Source organism: Hyperolius riggenbachi, chromosome 1 (assembly GCF_040937935.1).
Source record: "Hyperolius riggenbachi isolate aHypRig1 chromosome 1, aHypRig1.pri, whole genome shotgun sequence".
Lineage (NCBI taxonomy): Eukaryota > Metazoa > Chordata > Amphibia > Anura > Hyperoliidae > Hyperolius > Hyperolius riggenbachi.
The window spans coordinates 351,668,513-351,688,008 of record NC_090646.1 but is presented as its reverse complement, the minus strand read 5'-3'; the positions used below and the strand labels follow the sequence as shown (position 1 = coordinate 351,688,008).

General features: G+C 44.8%; 1 protein-coding gene across 2 annotated transcripts in view; it reads right to left on the bottom strand.

Annotated features, from left to right (window-relative positions):
• The window catches only part of SLC5A5 (solute carrier family 5 member 5), a 305,199-nt gene that overhangs the window by 112,016 nt on the left and 173,687 nt on the right, over positions 1 to 19,496 (bottom strand). For both annotated transcript variants that reach the window (XM_068234114.1, XM_068234113.1), the window contains exon 8: positions 15,897 to 16,026. In XM_068234114.1, coding sequence (XP_068090215.1) covers positions 15,897 to 16,026 — 130 coding nt within the window. The remainder of the gene's footprint in view (positions 1 to 15,896; positions 16,027 to 19,496) is intronic.

Genomic DNA, 19,496 nt, shown 5'->3' with positions numbered 1-19,496 from the left:
ATGTGCTGGGGGGGTCTGATCGCTCCTGCCTGCGTGTGGCTGGCGGGGGGGGGCACCTCAAAGCCCCCTCCACCGCAGGATTCCCCCTCTCCCTCTCCTCCCTCCCTGCCCCGGAGATCGGAGGCTGCACAGGAACGGATCTGTCCTGTGCAGCCTCTAACTGGCTCCTGCCTGTCATGTGACAGCGATCCCCGGCCGCTGATTGGCCGGGGATCGCTGATCTGGTACAACGCTGCTACTGTTAGCAGCGTTGTACAAATGTAAACAAAGCAGATTATTTCCGCTTGTGTTTACATTTAGCCTGCGAGCCGCGATCGGCGGCCCGCAGGCTATTCACGGAGCCCCCCGCCGTGAATTGACAGGAAGCAGCCGCTCGCGCGAGCGGCTGCTTCCTGATTAATTAGCCTGCAGCCGGTGGTCCTGCAGCTACCACTTTGCCGACGCACGTTATGAGTGCATGGTTGGCAAGTGGTTAATGCCACCCATCAGTGCCCCGTTCATTAAAATTAACCCTAATGTCATCATTTCTGCTATCTTAATTACAGTCAGAGGCGTATCTAGAGGGGTGCAGGCATGGCTTATGCCATGGGCGCCACAGTGCCATGGCCACCATGCCTGCTCCTCTGCTGTGCCGCCATGCCTGCCCCTGTGCTGCGCCACCATGCCTGCTCCTGTGCTGCGCCGCCATGCATCTCCCTCATTCAGACTTCATATCAGATTAATTCTGTTATCTTGGAAACATGGCTATTTAATTTATGTATATTGGGCGCACTTGGTTTAGTGTTAGGTGTTAGAAAAGAGGACAGAGGGGAATAAGAAAGTATATTTCTAAAAAAAGTAACTTCAGTAATATCCCAAGCCAAAAAACACAGGCAACCATAACACATGCACACCAGAAAGAATGCTGTTTTAGAGGTGTAGGGTGCCATAGGGCAATTTCAGTGTTTGCCATAGGCTCCATATTACCCGGATACTACCCTGATTACAGTGCTTCCTACTTGTGCTCTCTTTATTACTGTGACCAGCTTCCTGCGTGGTAAAGCAGAGTTTGGGCACTGAGAGACATGCAGATATTTATAATTACCTTTCCAACATGGTAGGCTCTGACTACAAACTTGCCCTACTTGTCATGTCAGATGAGTGACACATGTGAAGCCAGAGATTCAGCATTCAGAGTCAGCATTGCCAGTGTTTCCAGACCAACTAGGGATGTTTGGAAATGGCGATTTCAATTCCAACGGATTTCGGAGTTCTGCAAATGCCAATTTCCAATTCTGCAGAAAGTTGTTTTTTGGCATTTTTATTTATAAAGTTGGGTAATTTTTTTTTCTGAATCAGCTATATTTTGGGGATATATGCTATTATGCGGACATCCACAGTACACTTCCAAATTCTCTGATCGGCCAAATACTTCCAAATTGGAAGTATTGTACAAATCAGAGAATGCAAAAGTTTACAGCGGAAATTGGAATACTGCAAGAATTTCAGGCCACAAGAGTCAGGATCACAAGACTCATCTTCAAGTCTAAAATTTCTGCGGTATTCAGTTTCCACTGTAAACTTTTGCATTCTCTGATTGGTTCAATACATCATGGTCTTGTGATTGGCCTTAAAGGGAACCTGAACTGAGTAAAATTATTTAAAATAAACACATTAGGTAACTTCAAATGAACATTACATAATTAGCCTGCCATCAGGTCCTCTCAGAAGCCCACCATTTTCTTTTGACAATGATCCCTTTCAGTTTTGACAACATTTTGTCAGAACTGAAATATATCAGTTGCTGCCAGTTATTTATCAGTTGCTGTCAGTTATAGCTGAGAGGACAACTGATGTGCCAGGTAATGTACATGATTCCCTATGGCTCAAGTGGGTGATGTTACAGTTTACCAGTGTGTTGACTAGAAAACTGTTATGGGGTAATGGCCATTTTCAAAATGGAGGACGGAGAATTCTATTGATCACAGTGGACAAACAGGACGCAGGAGAGGAGAAAGAGATTGAGGATTAGACTACACGGGAGGTAAGTATGACTTGTGTATGTTTATTTTGACTTTTAATTTTCAGTTCAGGTTTTCTTTAAATTTCAGAATCTCTTAAGTATATCCCTCGAATTTCGATTTCCTCACTCAGATTTCCTATTACCACTTCAGAAAGCCGATTTCCAGTTGGAAAATTGGACATTGTAATTCTCTTGGAAATTTTCCAACCATCCCCAAGACTAGAGATGGCCCAAAAGATTGCGCAAACTTTTGCGAACCGCAGTAGACTTCAATGGGGAGGCGAACTTTGAAAACTAGAAACACTTATGCTGGCCACAAAAGTGATGGAAAAGATGTTTCAAAGGGTCTAGCATCTGAGTTTTTGCATGGATGAATGGGATAGACGCCAAAAGTCCCGGGGAAAAATCTGGATTTGACGCAAAGCAGCGTTTTAAGGGCAGAAATCACATTGAATGCTAAATTGCAGGCCTAAAATGCTTTAAAACATCTTGCATGTGTATACATCAATCAGGGAGTGTAATTAGAGTACTGCTTCACGCTGACACACCAAACTCACTGTGTAACGCACCGCAAACAGCGCTTTGTGTAGCGACGGCTGTGCTGGACTGGTGCGCACCATGGCAAGAGTGCAGGCCGTGGTGGTTTCCAAGCCCATATGGTCGCCGGGCTGTGGTAGCTCAATGAGAACAGTGACTGTCCAGCTGATCAAATTTGGTCTGTCCACAATGAAGCAACAACCTTATTATCTTGAGTGTGCTAGCAGCGGCCTAAAAATTCAGGAATCCACCTGGAGTCCTGGACCCTGTTGGTGGTGGCGGAGAAGGCAGTCAAGCGGCCTGCGGGAAGAGGTACTGTGTGGGGAACGACTTAGTCTTGGGGCAGGAAGACACACGGCGTGCAGGCAGAGATGCTGTGTGTGGGGACTGACTTAGTCTTCGGGCGGTCAGTAGCCCTCCGGGATCCATGCCTCATTCATTTTGATAAAGGTGAGGTACTGAACACTTTTGTGACTTAGGCGACTTCTCTTCTCAGTGACAATGCCTCCAGCTGCGCTGAAGGTCCATTCTGACAGGACGCTTGAGGCAGGGCAAGACAGAAGTTGGATGGCAAATTGGGACAGCTCTGGGCACAGGACAAGCCTGCACACCCAGTAGTCCAAAGGTTCATCGCTGCTCACAGTGTCTACATCCACACTTAAGACCAGGTAGTCGGCTACCTGCCGGTCCAGGCGTTGGTGGAGGGTGGACCTGGAAGGGCTAAGGCGAGGCGTTGGAGTAAATAATGTCTGCATGTCGACATCACCATGAGATCACTGGAGCGTCCTGTCCTTGCCTGCGTGGACATGGGAGGAGGATTACTGGCAGTGGTACCTTTATTGCGTTGTGCTGTGACATCACCCTTAACCATTTCCCGACTGCGTCACGCCAATAGGCGCGGCCGTGGCGGCAGCCCCAAGACTAGCTAACGCTGATTGGCGTAAAGTCCTGGGGCTTGCATTTGCAGGAGATCGCGCGCACGCTGTGCGCGCATCTTCTGCTTGGTGGGCGGAGCTGAGCTCCGCCTTCAGTCTCCGAGCAGCAATCGCCGCTCGGGAGACTGTAACGGCGAAACCGTCGCTTGATTGTATTGTACAGCGCTGCGATCTGCAGCAGCGCCCCCTGGGGGACAAGAGAGCGATCGGCTCTCATAGGCTGAAGCCTATGACAGCCGATCGCCGTTATTGGCTGCCTGGGGGGTGGGAGGGACAGAGGGAAAAAAATATGTAAAAAAATACCAACATTTAATAAAAAAAAATAACATAACGATTTATATATATATATATATAAAAAAAACACTGCAGGGGCGATCAGACCCCACCAATAGAGAGCTCTGTTGGTGGGGACAAAAGGGGGGGATCACTTGTGTGCTGTGTTTTGCGCTCCTGCAGCTTGGCCTTAAAGCTGCAGTGGCCCATTTAACACAAAATCGCCTGGTCATTAGGGGGGTTTAACACTGAGGTCATCAAGAGGTTAAACGCATTGTAAAGCATAGTTGTCAGCTTGTTCTGCAAGTGCTGCATCCTTTCTGCCTTCTGGTTATTTGGAAAAATCTCCGCCACTTTGTGCCTATACCGAGGGTCTAGTAGCGTGGCCACCCAGTACAGCTCATTCCCCTTGAGGTTTTTTATACCGGGGTCCCTCAACAGGCTGGACAGCATGAAAGACGCCATCTGCACAAAGTTGGATCCAGACGTACTATCCATCTCCTCTTGCTCTTCCTCAGTGATGTCAGGTAAGTCCTCCTCCTCCCCCCAGCCACGAACAATACCACAGGAACTTTGAGCAGCACAAGCCCCCTGCGACGCCTGCTGCGGTTGTTTTTCTGCCGTCGCCTCCTCCTCCAAAGAAACACCTTCCTAATCATCCGAGTCTGATTCCTCTTCCCCATACGACTCTTCCTCCTCCTCCCCCCTCTGTGCTGCCGCAGGTGTTGAGGAAACATCTGGTTCTGATGAGAATTGATCCCACAATACTTCCTCTAGTAACTGTTCCTGTTCACGCTCCTCCACAGCTTGATCCACCACTCTACGCACGGCGCGCTCCAGGAAGTAAGCATACGGGATCAAATCGCTGATGGTCACCTCCTCAAACGGCCGCATGAGCCTGCATGCATTTCGCATGAGTGTCCAGTTGTTGGGCCAGAACATCCCCATCTCCCCAGAGTGTGTCCTTCTACTGTAGTTGTAGAGGTACTGGGTGACGGCTTTTTCCTGTTCTAGCAGCCGAGAGAACATAAGGACGGTTGCATTTCAGCAAGTCGGGCTATCGCAAATCAGGCATCTCACCAGCAACTTGTTTCTCCGCTGAATATTGGCAAAGTGTGCCATGGCCGTGTAAGACCGCCTGAAATGCCCACACACCTTCCTGGCCTACTTCAGGACGTCCTCTAAGCCTGGGCACTTTGACACAAATCTTTGAATGACTAGATTCAGCACATGTGCCATGCAGGGTACATGTGTCAGCTTTCCAAAATTCAAAGCGGAAATGAGATTGCTGCCATTGTCACACACCACGTTGCTGATCACCAGCTGGTTCAGGGTCAGCCACTGATCCACCTGTTTGTTAAGAGTAGCCAGGAGAGCTGCTCCAGTGTGACTCTCTGCTTTGAGGCAAGATATGTCTAAGATGGCGTGACACCGTCGTACCTGGCATGCAGCATAGGCCCTGGGGAGCTGGGGCTGTGTAGCTGGAGAGAAGATTGCAGCAACAGTAGAGTTGAACTGCCACTCAGCCAAGGAGGAGTAGGATGATGACAGCAAAGAGGATGTAGCAGGAAGAGAGGAGGTGGCAGGTCACAAGTTGGTCTGCTGCACAGCCACGTACTCCCTGCTTGTCAGCGGTCCCCAGGTTGAACCAATGGGCTGTGTAAGTAATGTACCTGCCCTGACGGTGCTTGGCAGACCAGGCATCCATGGTCAGGTGGACCCTTGACCCAACGCTGTGTGTCAGAGATGACACCACTTGCCTCTCAACTTCACGGTACAGTATGGGTTCGCCTTTTTAGAGAAATAATTGCGGCCTGGTATCTTCCACTGCGGTGTCCCAATAACCACAAATTTACGGAAGGCCTCAGAGTCCACCAGCTGTTATGGTAACAGCTGGTGAGCTAACAGTTCCACCAAGCCAGCTGTCAGATGCCGGGCAAGGGGGTGACTGGCAGAAATTGGCTTCTTCCGCTCAAAGATTTCCTACACAGACACCTGGCTGCTGTGGCCAGAGGAGCAGGAACCGCTCAAGGTCAGAGGCGGAGTGGAGGAGGGTGGCTGTGAAAGTGCAAGGGAGAAAGCGGCTGAAGATGCTGCACCTGGAGGAGAAGGAGGAGAAGGAGGGTGCCTTTTCTTTTGTTTGCTGCTTTTGCTCAGGTGCTCTTCCCATTGCAGTTTGTGCCTTTTCTGCATGTGCCTTCATAAGGCAGTTGTCCCTACGTGGGTGTTGGCCTTTCCACGGCTCAATTTTTGGAGGCAGAGAGAACAGATGGCTTTGCTCTGATCTGAGGCAGACACATTAAAAAAATTCCAAACCGCTGAGCCCCCCTGGGGTGATAGCACTATGGTGGCATCAGCAGCTGACGTTGAAGGGCATGTTGGCTGGCTGTCCATAGGTGGCGATACATGGTGCTGGACACTGCCACCAGCTGTTTCTGACGACGAGCTCCCCCTGTTTCTTTCAGGAACTTGTCTCCTCCTACTCCTCTCTGACTCACCCTCTGAACTGTCCCCCTGTTCATCTCCTCTATTGGGAACCCACGTGGCATCCGTATCATCGTCATCATCATAATCATCCTGCCCAGCTTCGCTTGCCTCAGACATCTCATAAACTGCACCAACAGCAGGTACTTCATCATCCTTCTCCTCACATCTCCTCACACGTTATGTCCATAGTGTCGCCTAACTCAGACATATGAGGTGGTGTAACTTGCTTAGCGCCTTCATCTTGTAACAATTATGGCTGTGCATCAGTGATTTCCCACCAAATAACTCCTGCGAAGTGTCAAATGCAGCGGATGTGGTGCGTGTAGTAGCACTGGTGGCTGCGGAAGATGAGGTGTTCTGTGTTAAATAGTCAACCACGTCCTGACAATCTTGGGAGTTGATTGGACGTGCCTTCTTCTGAGCATTGTACTTTGGTTCAGGGCTGCACGAAATCACATCAGCACGACCTCGCACAGACCTGCCGGGTGGCTTTCCTCTGGGTCTGCCTCTACCTGTTTTGTCTGTTTTTTCCATATTGGGGGGGAAGAAGTAAAAGGTATGCACTGACTTGACTAATACAATGTGCAGTCACACAGGTGCAGGTAACAGGTATGCACGGAGTGGTATATCACACTGCGTGCGCTCACGTAGGTAGGTGGGTGCACTGAACACAACAGGTAGATATATGCAGTGATGGGTATTACAAATGTGCACCTGTCACACACACGTACCGTGGACAGGCACAGTGACTGGTGGTATTAAATATCACACTGCATGCGCTCACATAGGTAGGTGGGTGCACTGAGCACAACAGGTAGGTATATGCAGTGATGGGTATTACAAATGTGCACCTGTCTCACACACACGTACCGTGAACAGGTACAGTGACTGGTGGTATGAAATATCACACTGCATGCGCTCACACAGGTAGGTGGGTGCACTGAACACAATAGGTAGGTATATGCAGTGATGGGTATTACAAATGTGCACCTGTCGCATACACGTAACGTGAACAGGTACAGTGACTGGTGTTATTAAATATCACACTGCGTGCGCTCACGTAGGTAGGTGGGTGCACTGAACACAACAGGCAGGTATATGCAGTGATGGGTATTACAAATGTGCACCTGTCACACACACGTACACACACAGGTACCGCCGTGAACAGGTGCAATGACTGGTGGTATTAACAATGCATGCACTCACGTGGTAGGTAGGTAGGTACACTGAACAGTGAACAGGTGCAGTGATTTGGATAGGATTGCAAATCTGCAGCTGCCTGTCACACACACAGGTAGTCACTGAATGTGCTGGGCCTGGCAGTGGCACAGTAGGAATTAAAGAGACTCTGTAACAATTTTTTCAGCCTTAGTTCTTCTATCCTATGAGTTCCTATGCCTGTTCTAATGTGCTGGGGCTTACTGCAGCTCTTCCTAATTACACTGTCTCTGTAATAAATCAATGTATCTTTCCTCTGTCCTGTTTGTCGGGCTAAGGCTTTGGTTGTGTGGAATGTGCAGGGCTGCTTGTGATTGGTAGAAGCGATACACACCCTCTGCAGGCCCCCTGCATACTCACACACTATGCTTAGCTGAGCCTATTAGAAGCTGGTTAGTTTGTTTGTAAACATTGCCTAAAACTGTTAATTACAAGCCAGGATTGCAGCAGAGAGTGGCAGAAACAGCACAGAGGGGCACAGGAGAAAATAAGGAATAGAATGGTATGCTTTTTAGTGTAAGAATATTAGAGTACAGATTCTCTTTAAGGTGCCAAAGGCCAGCTGCAACTGACTGACAGGGCTGTATATAATGCAAGTGGGCCACACACAAAAAAAAAATAGATCACAAGAACAAGATTAGCTCTCAAAAGAGCTGTTGTGGGGTGCTTTTTTAGCAATAAGAATCAGCAATGAGCAAGCTAACAAGCCCACAAGAGCCTAACTAAGCTTTCCCTCAGAGAGTCTGCAGCAGCTCTCCCTTCTCTAATTACTGCAGGCACACGAGTGAGTGAAAAGCCTGATACTGCCTGCCTTTTATGGGGGGGGGGGGGGGGGGGGGGGGCTCCAGGAGGGAGTGTAGCCTGATTGGCTACAATGTGCCTGCAAACTGTGATGTAGAGGACCCTAATGATGCACTATTTGGGCGAATCGAACTTCCGGAAAAGTTCACGGTTCTCCGCGAAAGCGAACCCCGGAAGTTCGCCGGGAACCGTTCGGGCCATCTCTACCCAAGACCAATCTACCTGAGGTGATAAAACCCTTTCTGGTTCCCAACCTTAAGCCTTTGTAGCTTGTTGGCTTAACTTAATACTCTCTTCCTACTGCCCAGGGACCTTAGCTCCCCTTCCTAGTACCTAATTTTATGTTCTCTCTGACTAAAGCTTAACCCTAACCTCACCTTAACTTTCCTACATCCACATGTGTATGATACTTTACCAATGTACTTTTGTCCTTCTTGAAGATCCCCCTCTATTTGTCTGTGTAGACCTTTCCTGAGCTTCAACAGTCCAGCTCCACCCTTTTCCATCCACAGATGCTCTAAGTTTGCAGTGCTTAGGAAGTGCATATGTTCACTCTGATCTGCATAGTATTTATAAGTTCTCTCTTTAGCCATCAATTTATGGCATATTCCTTGGATGAAGTTTCTTTTGCAATGTTAACAGTGAAACAGCCATAAATAAGCACAGGCAGGACTCTACCCAGTGCTCTGATCTTTAGCACACAAGCAACACCTGTTAATTCCAAGATGAGTGCTGATAATGGGGACAAAGGCCTGCAGTTCCTGCTGACTAGTGACTACCACCAAGACAAATATCTGCTTTAATTAAAAAGACATTAGATTTGTGTGGGAAACTGGACTCTGTTAGCTCACTGCAAGCTGCTGATGAGAAGCTGAAAGATATTGTATGTTCAGCTGAGACAACTATTATGGGGTATTATCCCTGTAGCTTCTATTTTGGTCTGAACTGTGTTAGCTCTGCTGTCTGGTGTCACATGCTATGGGTCAGGGAGCAGAACAGCACTTTACCAAATCTGAGATCAGATCAGAAAATAGCTGGCCCAGCATGGACATAATATTGATTAGAAAGGTTTTCTGTGTTTTATTTATTTTATTGAGATTGTAATAAAGTATGGTACATGCCTCACTTTCTCTACTGTAATAATAGATCATTATAGGGGGCATGGTCTCAAGGGAGTTGCATCTCCTTGATAATGGTACACCTCCATGGACTCATTGATTGCAAAAGTCCTCTGCTCACATTGATAAAGTTGGATAGGAACTGAGAACACATAATGAACAGAGGTCTTAGAAGCATCAGTATAATGTCAGGATCATTCACCTGTCTATATGATTCTATATATGGAGGCCACTCATCTTTTGAAGGTAGGTAGGGAGTGTTTGGTGCTTGTTGTTGAAGGTGCTGTGTTTGTTATAATTTTCTAGCTGGAGGGAGTATACCGGTCCTTCTCAAAAAATTAGCATATTGTGATAAAGTTCATTATTTTCTGTAATGTACTGATAAACATTATACTTTCATATATTTTAGATTCATTACACACAACTGAAGTAGTTCAAGCCTTTTATTGTTTTAATATTGATGATTTTGGCATACAGCTCATGAAAACCCAAAATTCATATCTCAAAAAATTAGCATTGCATAAAAAGGTTCTCTAAACGAGCTATTAACCTAATCATCTGAATCAACTAATTAACTCTAAACACCTGCAAAAGATTCCTGAGGCTTTGAAAAACTCCCAGCCTTGTTCATTATTCAAAACCGCAATCATGGGTAAGACTGCCGACCTGACTGCTGTCCAGAAGGCCATCATTGACACCCTCAAGCAAGAGGGTAAGACACAGAAAGACATTTCTGAATGAATAGGCTGTTCCCAGAGTGCTGTATCAAGGCACCTCAGTGGGAAGTCTGTGGAAAGAAAAAAGTGTGGCAGAAAACGCTGCACAACGAGAAGAGGTGACCGGACCCTGAGGAAGATTGTGGAGAAGGACCGATTGCAGACCTTGGGGGACCTGCGGTAGCAGTGGACTGAGTCTAGAGTAGAAACATCCAGAGCCACCGTGTACAGGTGTGTGCAGAAAATGGGCTACAGGTGCCGCATTCCCCAGGTCAAGACACTTTTGAACCAGAAACAGCGGCAGAAGCGCCTGACCTGGGCTACAGAGAAGCAGCACTGGACTGTTGCTCAGTGGTCCAAAGTACTTTTTTCGGATGAAAACAACTTTTGCATGTCATTCGGAAATCAAGGTGCCAGAGTCTGGAGGAAGACTGGGGAGAGGGAAATGCCAAAATGCCTGAAGTCCAGTGTCAAGTACCCACAGTCAGTGATGGTCTGGGGTGCAATGTCAGCTGCTGGTGTTGGTCCACTGTGTTTTATCAAGGGCAGGGTCAATGCAGCTAGCTATCAGGAGATTTTGGAGCACTTCATGCTTTCATCTGCTGAAAAGCTTTATGGAGATGAAGATTTCATTTTTCAGCACGACCTGGCACCTGCGCACAGTGCCAAAACCACAGGTAAATGGTTTACTGACGATGGTATTACTGTGCTCAATTGGCCTGCCAACTCTCCTGACCTGAACCCCATAGAGAATCTGTGGGATATTGTGAACAGAAAGTTGAGAGACGCAAGACCCAACACTCTGGATGAGCTTAAGGCTGCTATCAAAGCATCCTGGGCCTCCATAACACCTGAGCAGTGCCACAGGCTGATTGCCTCCATGCCACGCCGCATTGAAGCAGTCATTTCTGCAAAAGGATTCCCGACCAAGTATTGAGTGAATAACTGAACATAATTATTTGAAGGTTGACTTTTTTTGTTTTAAAAACACTTTTCTTTTATTGGTTGGATGAAATATGCTAATTTTTTGAGATAGGAATTTTGGGTTTTCATGAGCTGTATGCCAAAATCATCAATATTAAAACAATAAAAGGCTTGAACTACTATAATTGTGTGTAATGAATCTAAAATATATGAAAGTCTAATGTTTATCAGTACATTACAGAAAATAATGAACTTTATCACAATATGCTAATTTTTTGAGAAGGACCTGTACATATCTGACATATTTAAGCTCACTAATGGGTGCCCCAAACTTCAGGCCAGTTGATTAGTGTATTTAAAAGTGTCTACACATTATCGTTTATGCTGAACAGCTTGGAAAAGGCTCTAGACAAAACAGCACCCAGTCACTGTTTATTCAACTTCCTTAATCATTACTGAATTCAGTTTATTCATCTTATTTGCTCTCCAATGGACTGATAAGAGCTATTTTATTTTACATGTACGGAATTACTTGCTGGGTGTACCAGCTATCCTGCACTACACGTTAATGCAAGCAACAAAGAAAATGTTTTCCAGAAGTGTTGGATCTAATAACTTTTATTCCAAGGCATTCAGTTTTTATCTACATGAGTGCTATCATATTCTGTTTGACTCAGTGTGCCCGGACATGAGCACCAAGGATGATATCACAAATGAGACATACCTTGTCTAATTTAGAAGAGTAGACCAATCAGATGCTGACTTTGGCTTAAAGAGGAACTGTAACGTCAAAACGTCCCCTGGGGGGTACTCACCTTGGGTGGGGGAAGCCTCCGGATCCTAATGAGGCTTCCCACGCCGTCCTCCGTCCCTCAGGGGTCTCGCTGCAGCCCTCCGTGCAGCGGTGACGTCAATATTTACCTTCCCGGCTCCTGCGCAGGCGCTCTGACGGCTGTCGGCTCCGAAGTAGGCGGAAATACCCGATCGCCGTCGGGTCTGCTCTACTGTGCAGGCGCAAGTTTCCGGCGCCTGCGCAGTAGAGCGGACCCGACGGAGATCGGGTATTTCCGTCTATTTCCGAGCCGAAAGCCGCCACAGCGCCCCCGCTGGAGCCAGCAAAGGTAAATATTGAATCTACAGTCGGGTCTGTCGCCGGCTGTTCGGAGGGCTGCAGCAAGACCCCTGTGGGACAGAGGACGGCGTGGGAAGCCTCATTAGGATCCGGAGGCTTCCCCCACCCGAGGTGAGTACCCCCCAGGGCAGGTTTTTGATGTTACAGAGTCTCTTTAAGGATGGACCTCATTTTTAACACAAACTAGACCCTAAACCAGCCTTTCTCAACCTTTTTACCCTGGAGGAACCCTGCAAATAACTTTTGGATCTTGAGGAACCCCTGCAAACAATTTTTTGATCTCGAGGAACCCCTGCATTTATTTTGCAGGAGGCATGGACTTTAAAAGTATGTGTAGCTGTTTATTTCACTACTCCCTATTATACTGCCACTCATTATACTGTCTCCTGAGCCCCCAATTTAGTGCTACTTGTTACAGTACCAACTATTTTAGTGTGCTCTATTATGCTTCCCCCACGATGGGGGAAAATGCCAAGGAACCCCTGCACAGTACTCAAGGAACCCTGGGGTTCCAGGGAACTCTGGTTGAGAAAGCCTGCCCTAAACTCTTAAAAAAGGAATTGTAGAATCTGGGACAAATGCAAATGATTCCAGACTAGCTGACCTAAGACCGTTTGAAAATGGGCTCTAAGTCTGTCACCAACGCTCCCGCCTGCACTCGCTGGCCCACTCGGCCAGCCGCCACACCGGTCCACACACACCCGCCCACTGCGCACACCCGCCCACCCTGCATTTTGTCCCAATGGCTGTCAGTGCTTGGCATGTGCAGTAGCGCAAAAGCACTGACACAGGGAAGGACGCAGGGACACTTGTACTTTATATATGTAGATATTTTTGTTCGGACATTAAAGAGAACCTGAAATAAGTAAAAAAAAAAGTTTCAATTACCTGGGTCTTCCGCCAGCCCTCTGCAGCCACCCTATACCCTCGCCGTCTTGGAACAATACTCCGGACTTCAGCCGTGGCACAGTCTCGGTATCGCTGACTTACAAGTCAACGGCCACTGCACCTGCATGGCCCTGGCCAACCGCGTCCTCATTCGCGTTACCTTCACTGGGAGCATCCCAAAAATCTAGGCCAGGGCCGCGCAGGTGCAGTGGCAGTGGCTATCCACCTTCAGAACCGGAAGTGAGCCACGGCAGGGGACTGAAGGATCATTCAGTACTGGCACAGGGCTGCTGCAGGGGGCTGGCAGAAGCCCCAGGTAAGTAAAACCCTTTTTTTTGTGTATTATTATTTCAGGTTCCCTTTAAGTCAAATACCATTGGCAAGCCAAACGTCCTAGAGGTGTGAAGGCACAAGTGGCTTTTTTCATGTTCCACAAGGAAAATGAGCTGTGAGTCAAGAATAAGGAAGCTTTGTTTGCCATGTTAGCCCCATTAAAAAAGGGTACCATGAACCTTTATGCAAAAGTATGGTGATTTTGAGTCAATTGGAGTCTGGCATCAATGGATGGAGGGTATTTAAAAAAGAAAAAAGAACGAAGATAGTTGATGATAGTGTGAAGCCATTATGACAGAACTACTAAGGATTAGTAGTTATGATTAGCTATTTATGATTACGCTAAATTACCCGTACATTTTCGCAATTACACCTACACATACTTACAAATTGTTAACTGTTGTTGACTTTGTATAATCATTCGTCATTGCACATGAATTTTAGGTGTAATTTACGTGTAACTTTGTGCCGACTTTGGTGGCGAATAGTGAAGCCCCATACATGCTATTGCTGCTAAAACTGCTACATATGTTAAGGAGAATAGTGGGTACAAGTAAAAAAAATAATTTTCCAAAAAGATTTTGTAGTTTTTGAGAAAATCGATTTTAAAAATGCAAAGAAAAATGGTTTTTAAACTCAGAAAAAAATGGTTTGAAAACCATTTTTCTTTGCATTTTTAAAATCGATTTTCTCAAAAACTACAAGGTCTTTTTGAAAAATTATTTTTGTTACTTGTACCCACTATTCTTGTCAACATATGTAGCAATGTGGGTAGCAATAGCATGTTTGGGGGCTTTGCTATTCACTGCCAAAGTCGGCATGAAATTACACGTAAAATACATGTAAATTCATACGTAATTACGAATGCTTACAATTAACTATGAAATTAATTATGCTTTTCCCCGAAATTTTTCATTATGATTATGATGCATAATTGCGAATTAAGATGCGTAGTTGCAAATTACGATGCAAAATTACGCATAGGCAAAATTTCTGCTCATGACTATGAAGGATATGTCTTCTAATGTCAGAAAACCTGTTTTCAAATTGAGAAGATTTATTTACCAAAGAAAATAATTAATAGGAAGAATAAGAGGGAACACTATTGAAGTGTAGTGTGATAACAGAAAGGGTAGCATCCACATCAGATTATTAAAGCAGCAGAGACAGTCATTCTATCCCAGGAAAAAAACACACATATAAACACACATATAAGTAGATATATAAGTTAATAAATACTTGTTCTACTTACATACCATTTGTATTGTACTGGCCATGTTTGATTTCAGTGAATTTTCTATAGTAAATAAAAAGAAAACTGTTCGAGGCATTTCTAACTTTACTGCATCTGACGGAGACCAATCCTGATGTCATTTCCTCCCTAAAGGTGGCCACTAATGATCCAACCTTTTTCATCCAATCTTACCATTTCTATGTAATATAAGGTAACTGCCTGAAGTATCCATTCAGTATATTTACTCAATTTACCCTTCTACTACATACATTTGGTAAGATTGGATGAAAAAGATTGGATCATTAGTGGCCACCATTACTCTTGTTCACTCCTAGAAACTGCACTGTCATATCTAGCTTGCTTTGTAAACACGCGAGCACAGCATAGATCGTATTTCAGCAGCTTCTGCAGAGGGGTGAGGTGTATTTCCCTTCTTAGCCTCAGCCATGGGGCAAATATAGATTTATCTATATTGATTTCTTGCAGCTGCTAAAACAATCACATTTTAACCAGATATGCAAACACTTCCTTAAAAATAGCCCTTTGAAACATAAATAAGGTCAAGACAAGAAAAAAACCTGGGAGGCTTAAAGGGCAACTGAAGTGAGAGGAATATGGAAGCTGCCATATTTATTTCTTTTTATGCATGCTTGTTTCTGATGACACTACTGTAGCCAAATAGATCAGCAGGGCTGCCAGGCAACTGGTATTGTTTAAAAGGAAATTATTATGGCAGCCTCCATATTCGTTTCACTTCAGTTGTCCTTTAACTCTGCTCCCAGGAGAGGTACAATGTAGGATTTTACTGGATTGCTATGCAGCATTCACCAACTACCATATGATTCATTTGTGTATATACTTGTTATAGCAAATGCACATTACATTTAATTATTACTCTGCTCAGTCAGATTGCTGACTTGGTCTCCATTTTCCTAAAATAATGTCTGCATGGAGATCCTTGCATTATTATTGCTATCTTAGGTATTGATCTGCATCATCAAAAATGTTTTGGTTAACATTTTCTGATGGAGTCAGCATTCCCGAATGTGTAACAGCATCTTTCTGACCTCCTGATAGGTCAGTGTAATAGCATATACTAATTATAGATAGAAACACATTTTATAATATTCTTTCATGATATTTACTTGTAAGCCCAAAACTTAATTATTTAAATGTGACCAGTCAAATCAGTCGTACTTAAGAAGTCCAAATACAATACGATTATTTTGTTGAATAATATTTTGGTAATCAGCCAGCCAAACAGTTTTAAGAAGCCACATAGAGACGTAAATAAGTACCTGGTCAGGGGCAGAGACGTATCCAGCCTGCAGAGGATCACAGTTTAAGTAGAAGGCAAACATCACAATGCCACAGGTGACCGCACTTGACACAATGATGCAAAGGGCCACTTGATTCACCAGGATTGCTCTGCGGAAATAGAAATGTTTAGATGTCCATCCAACCCAGACAAAGAGCAGCAAGAAAGGAGGGGTGTGCTGTGCATTACAGACTCTGCACATTTTAGTACTTTTTATTTGAAATTGTAGTCCTAATTTCATATTTATATTGCTAGTGAGAAATGCAAGCTTTGCATATTAGCATTTTAATAACTGGAGAAAGTAACCTTTTCAATGTAATTTTACTGAACATAATAAGTCCACTGTTCCATCACTGTAAATTGTTTGTACAGGTCCATGGTAAGACATAAGGTAGGGTGTTTTTGAACATTTGACATAAAAGCCCCTTGGTGCATGAAGCCTGTCTCCCAAAATGCTGAATGGATTGACAATACTGTACCAATAATCAGGTCCCCTGTATAATATACTTTCCAGTCCGACTGCAGGAAAAGACACAGTCCTGAGGCATTGCTAATTAGGGTAAAGGCCCGTACACACGCTCAGCCAAACTGCCTGATTGTTGTCTGACTTAACCTCCTTAGCGTTAATCTTGAGTCAGGCTCGGGATGGAAATCTGCAGCTCAGAGTGGTAATCGTGTGCCTGAGTGAGTTATATGCAGACGCTGCTGTGGATCTCTCTGTGGTAGGTTTGTTTTCTTGTTTTTAGGGTCTAAAAGCTTGTGAAAAAAATTGCACTGCTTTTAGACCCTAAATCCGGTTTAGTCTGTTGGACGACAATCATGCATGTGTACGCATGCAAACAACTTGATGAGCAACTGTTAACCGGCGGTTTGCACGATCCAACTGTCAGATCTACTCACACGACTGTTCTGATATCGTGCAGTTTATGCGTGTGTACAAGTCGTTTGAACGACTTGTACTTGTTTCGAGTGTGTAGTCAGTCACTCCGCTTGCATGCGCAGTATGTAAATGAGTTGGTTGTTTATCCGTCTGGACATACAGGTCGTGCGGTATGTCAGGTCTTGCAGGTCGTCAGGTCATTTGGGTGGTCGTGTGCATGTTGTGCGCTACTTGGAAGTGTGTACTTAGCTTAAGAGATTAGTAAGAGACAATGGTGATTGCGCAATCCTTGTTCTGCTAGAATTTTCCACAGCTTTTGATACTGTTGACCATGAAATACTATTTAAATAGTTACAGCACCAGTATGGTCTAAAGGTACTGGTCTCAATTGGTTCTAATTCTTCCTGTCTAGCAGATCACTGTAGGTATACTTAGGGCTCCTTTTATTGAGCGCTGTAATCACAGCGCAGGAGATTTGGGCACACACTGAGTAACTTCGGCGCTGTCAGAAGACGGAGCAGAAGTTACATCTTAAAACACTATAATTCGGCCTCCAGCAATAGCTGGCAACCAAATTATAGCATTCCCCACTATCCACGTGGACCAGTGTCAGAACCTTTAAGGTGTCCAATGCAAGTTAGGATGCACATAGTAATGATATAAATGGCTACACAGCTAAGACACGGTTGGAACTACTTCTTTAATACAATTAAGTTAACCAAAAAAAAAAAAAAAAATTTGGTAAAGAGACAATACACAATAAAAATAGCAGGGATTGACTTGCGAGCAGTCAGTGGCCTGACTATATACTCTGAAAAATATTGTACAAGTTGTCTCAGCTATATATATACATACATAATAATATTATGTCAGGAACATAAGACTATGACTATGGTGAGGATTAGTTTTTGAGTTCCTCTAACTAAGGATAGTCAGTAACATGGCTTTGGACTGAAAAAAATCTTCACAATAATAATACAAATAAAAAGTAAATTAACAAAACATGTTGTCTTCCTAAGAGTATATAAAATTCAGAAACTAAAAGAAGTCTTCTAAACATTTTAATAAACATCTAAATTACACATAAACTTATTTCAAACCAAACTTGCAGCTGAAGTATTGTAAATAATGTTCTCCTGCCAAGAAACTAGGGCTTCAGGAAACATAAAATAATTGTTTTAGGAAATCTTGATTATTTAGAGCCTCATTAGCAAAGCTTCCAAATTCTTTGGGTAAGTTTCGCAGATGAAGTCCATCAAAATCTTCCATGCTGTAAGCCCATGATGTTGAATGAAATTGCCTTGAGCACTGCTATTGCATTATCTGCTGACAAATTTACTGGAGTGTGAAGCAACAACCATTTATTAAAGAGTATACCAAATGTGCCCTACTCAGTCTGTAATTCTACATTTTTGGGCTGTGAGAATACTCTTGATGAGTAGAGCCACATGATGTGTGATCTCTTGCCTTCCTTCAATCTCAAGTTTCAATCTTCTCCGCAGTACTTATACTATGTTGCATGTCCCCTCTCAGCCAAGGGACTGAGACCAGGAAGGCAGATGTGACGCTAGGCCCAGGACTGCTCAAGGCAGGTTATGGGCAGAAGAATGAAAGGGTAGGGAGACAAGAGAGCGCTCCGTAGTGCATTAAATGGGGTTTGCTATTTAGGCAAAAATTAAAATCATAACACTCACATTTAGTAATAGTGTCTGTTACTGTGTCTCTAGCCCGTCCGGTTGGTCGCCTCGTACCATGAACAGCCTGGCCAGGGCTAATGGTGTCGCTGGAGTATAGGAGGACGTCCGTCCGGGGCAAGCGGTGCACAGACTCTGCCGTCTGACGTCACTACCGGTTTCGGCATAAGTCCACGCCTTCCTCACCTGAGTATAGGAGGACGCTGGAGTATAGGCGTGGACTTACGCCAAAACCGGTAGTGAGGTCAGACGGCAGAGTCTGCACTGCTCGCCCCGGACGGACGTCCTCCTATACTCCAGCGACACCATTAGCCCTGGCCAGGCTGTTCATGGTACGAGGCGACCAACCGGATGGGCTAGAGACACAGGAACAGACACTATTACTAAATGTGAGTGTTATGATTTTAATTTTTGCCTAAATAGCAAACCCCATTTAATGTACTACGGAGCGCTCTCTTGTCTCCCTACCCTTTTGTTTCTTACAGTTGCTGGCACCAACCAGTTTAAGAGAGCAGCACCGTATGCATTTTTAAAGGGCCAGTGCTATTTTGTTTGAGCGCAAGTCTTTTCTTCTCCTATGGGCAGAAGAATGGTCAGACAGACAAAGTCAGCATTGGTAATTCCAGACAATAACATGTTACCAATAAAAAAAAAACCAAATGGGGCAAAAAAATATTATTCACCTCATATATATTGATTGGATTGCCACTATCTCAATCTTGTCCTGTGTGTGGGAATCTAAACAAAAGTAATTATATTATTTAGGGAATTGGGTCAGGGGATGCTAGAAATAATTATGATAATTACCATGCAGTGTGTGTAGAACTTCATATCCTAATTCTGGTGCACAAGAACTTTTGGTATCACAAAATAGTAAAGGCAGCATATGTGAGTCATAAATAAAACCAATTATGACAGTGCTGTCAAAACTGTACAATAAAATCTGTGTGTCCCACCCACACTCATGCACCACCTCCCACACACGGGGATAAGGGTTTTCTCCATT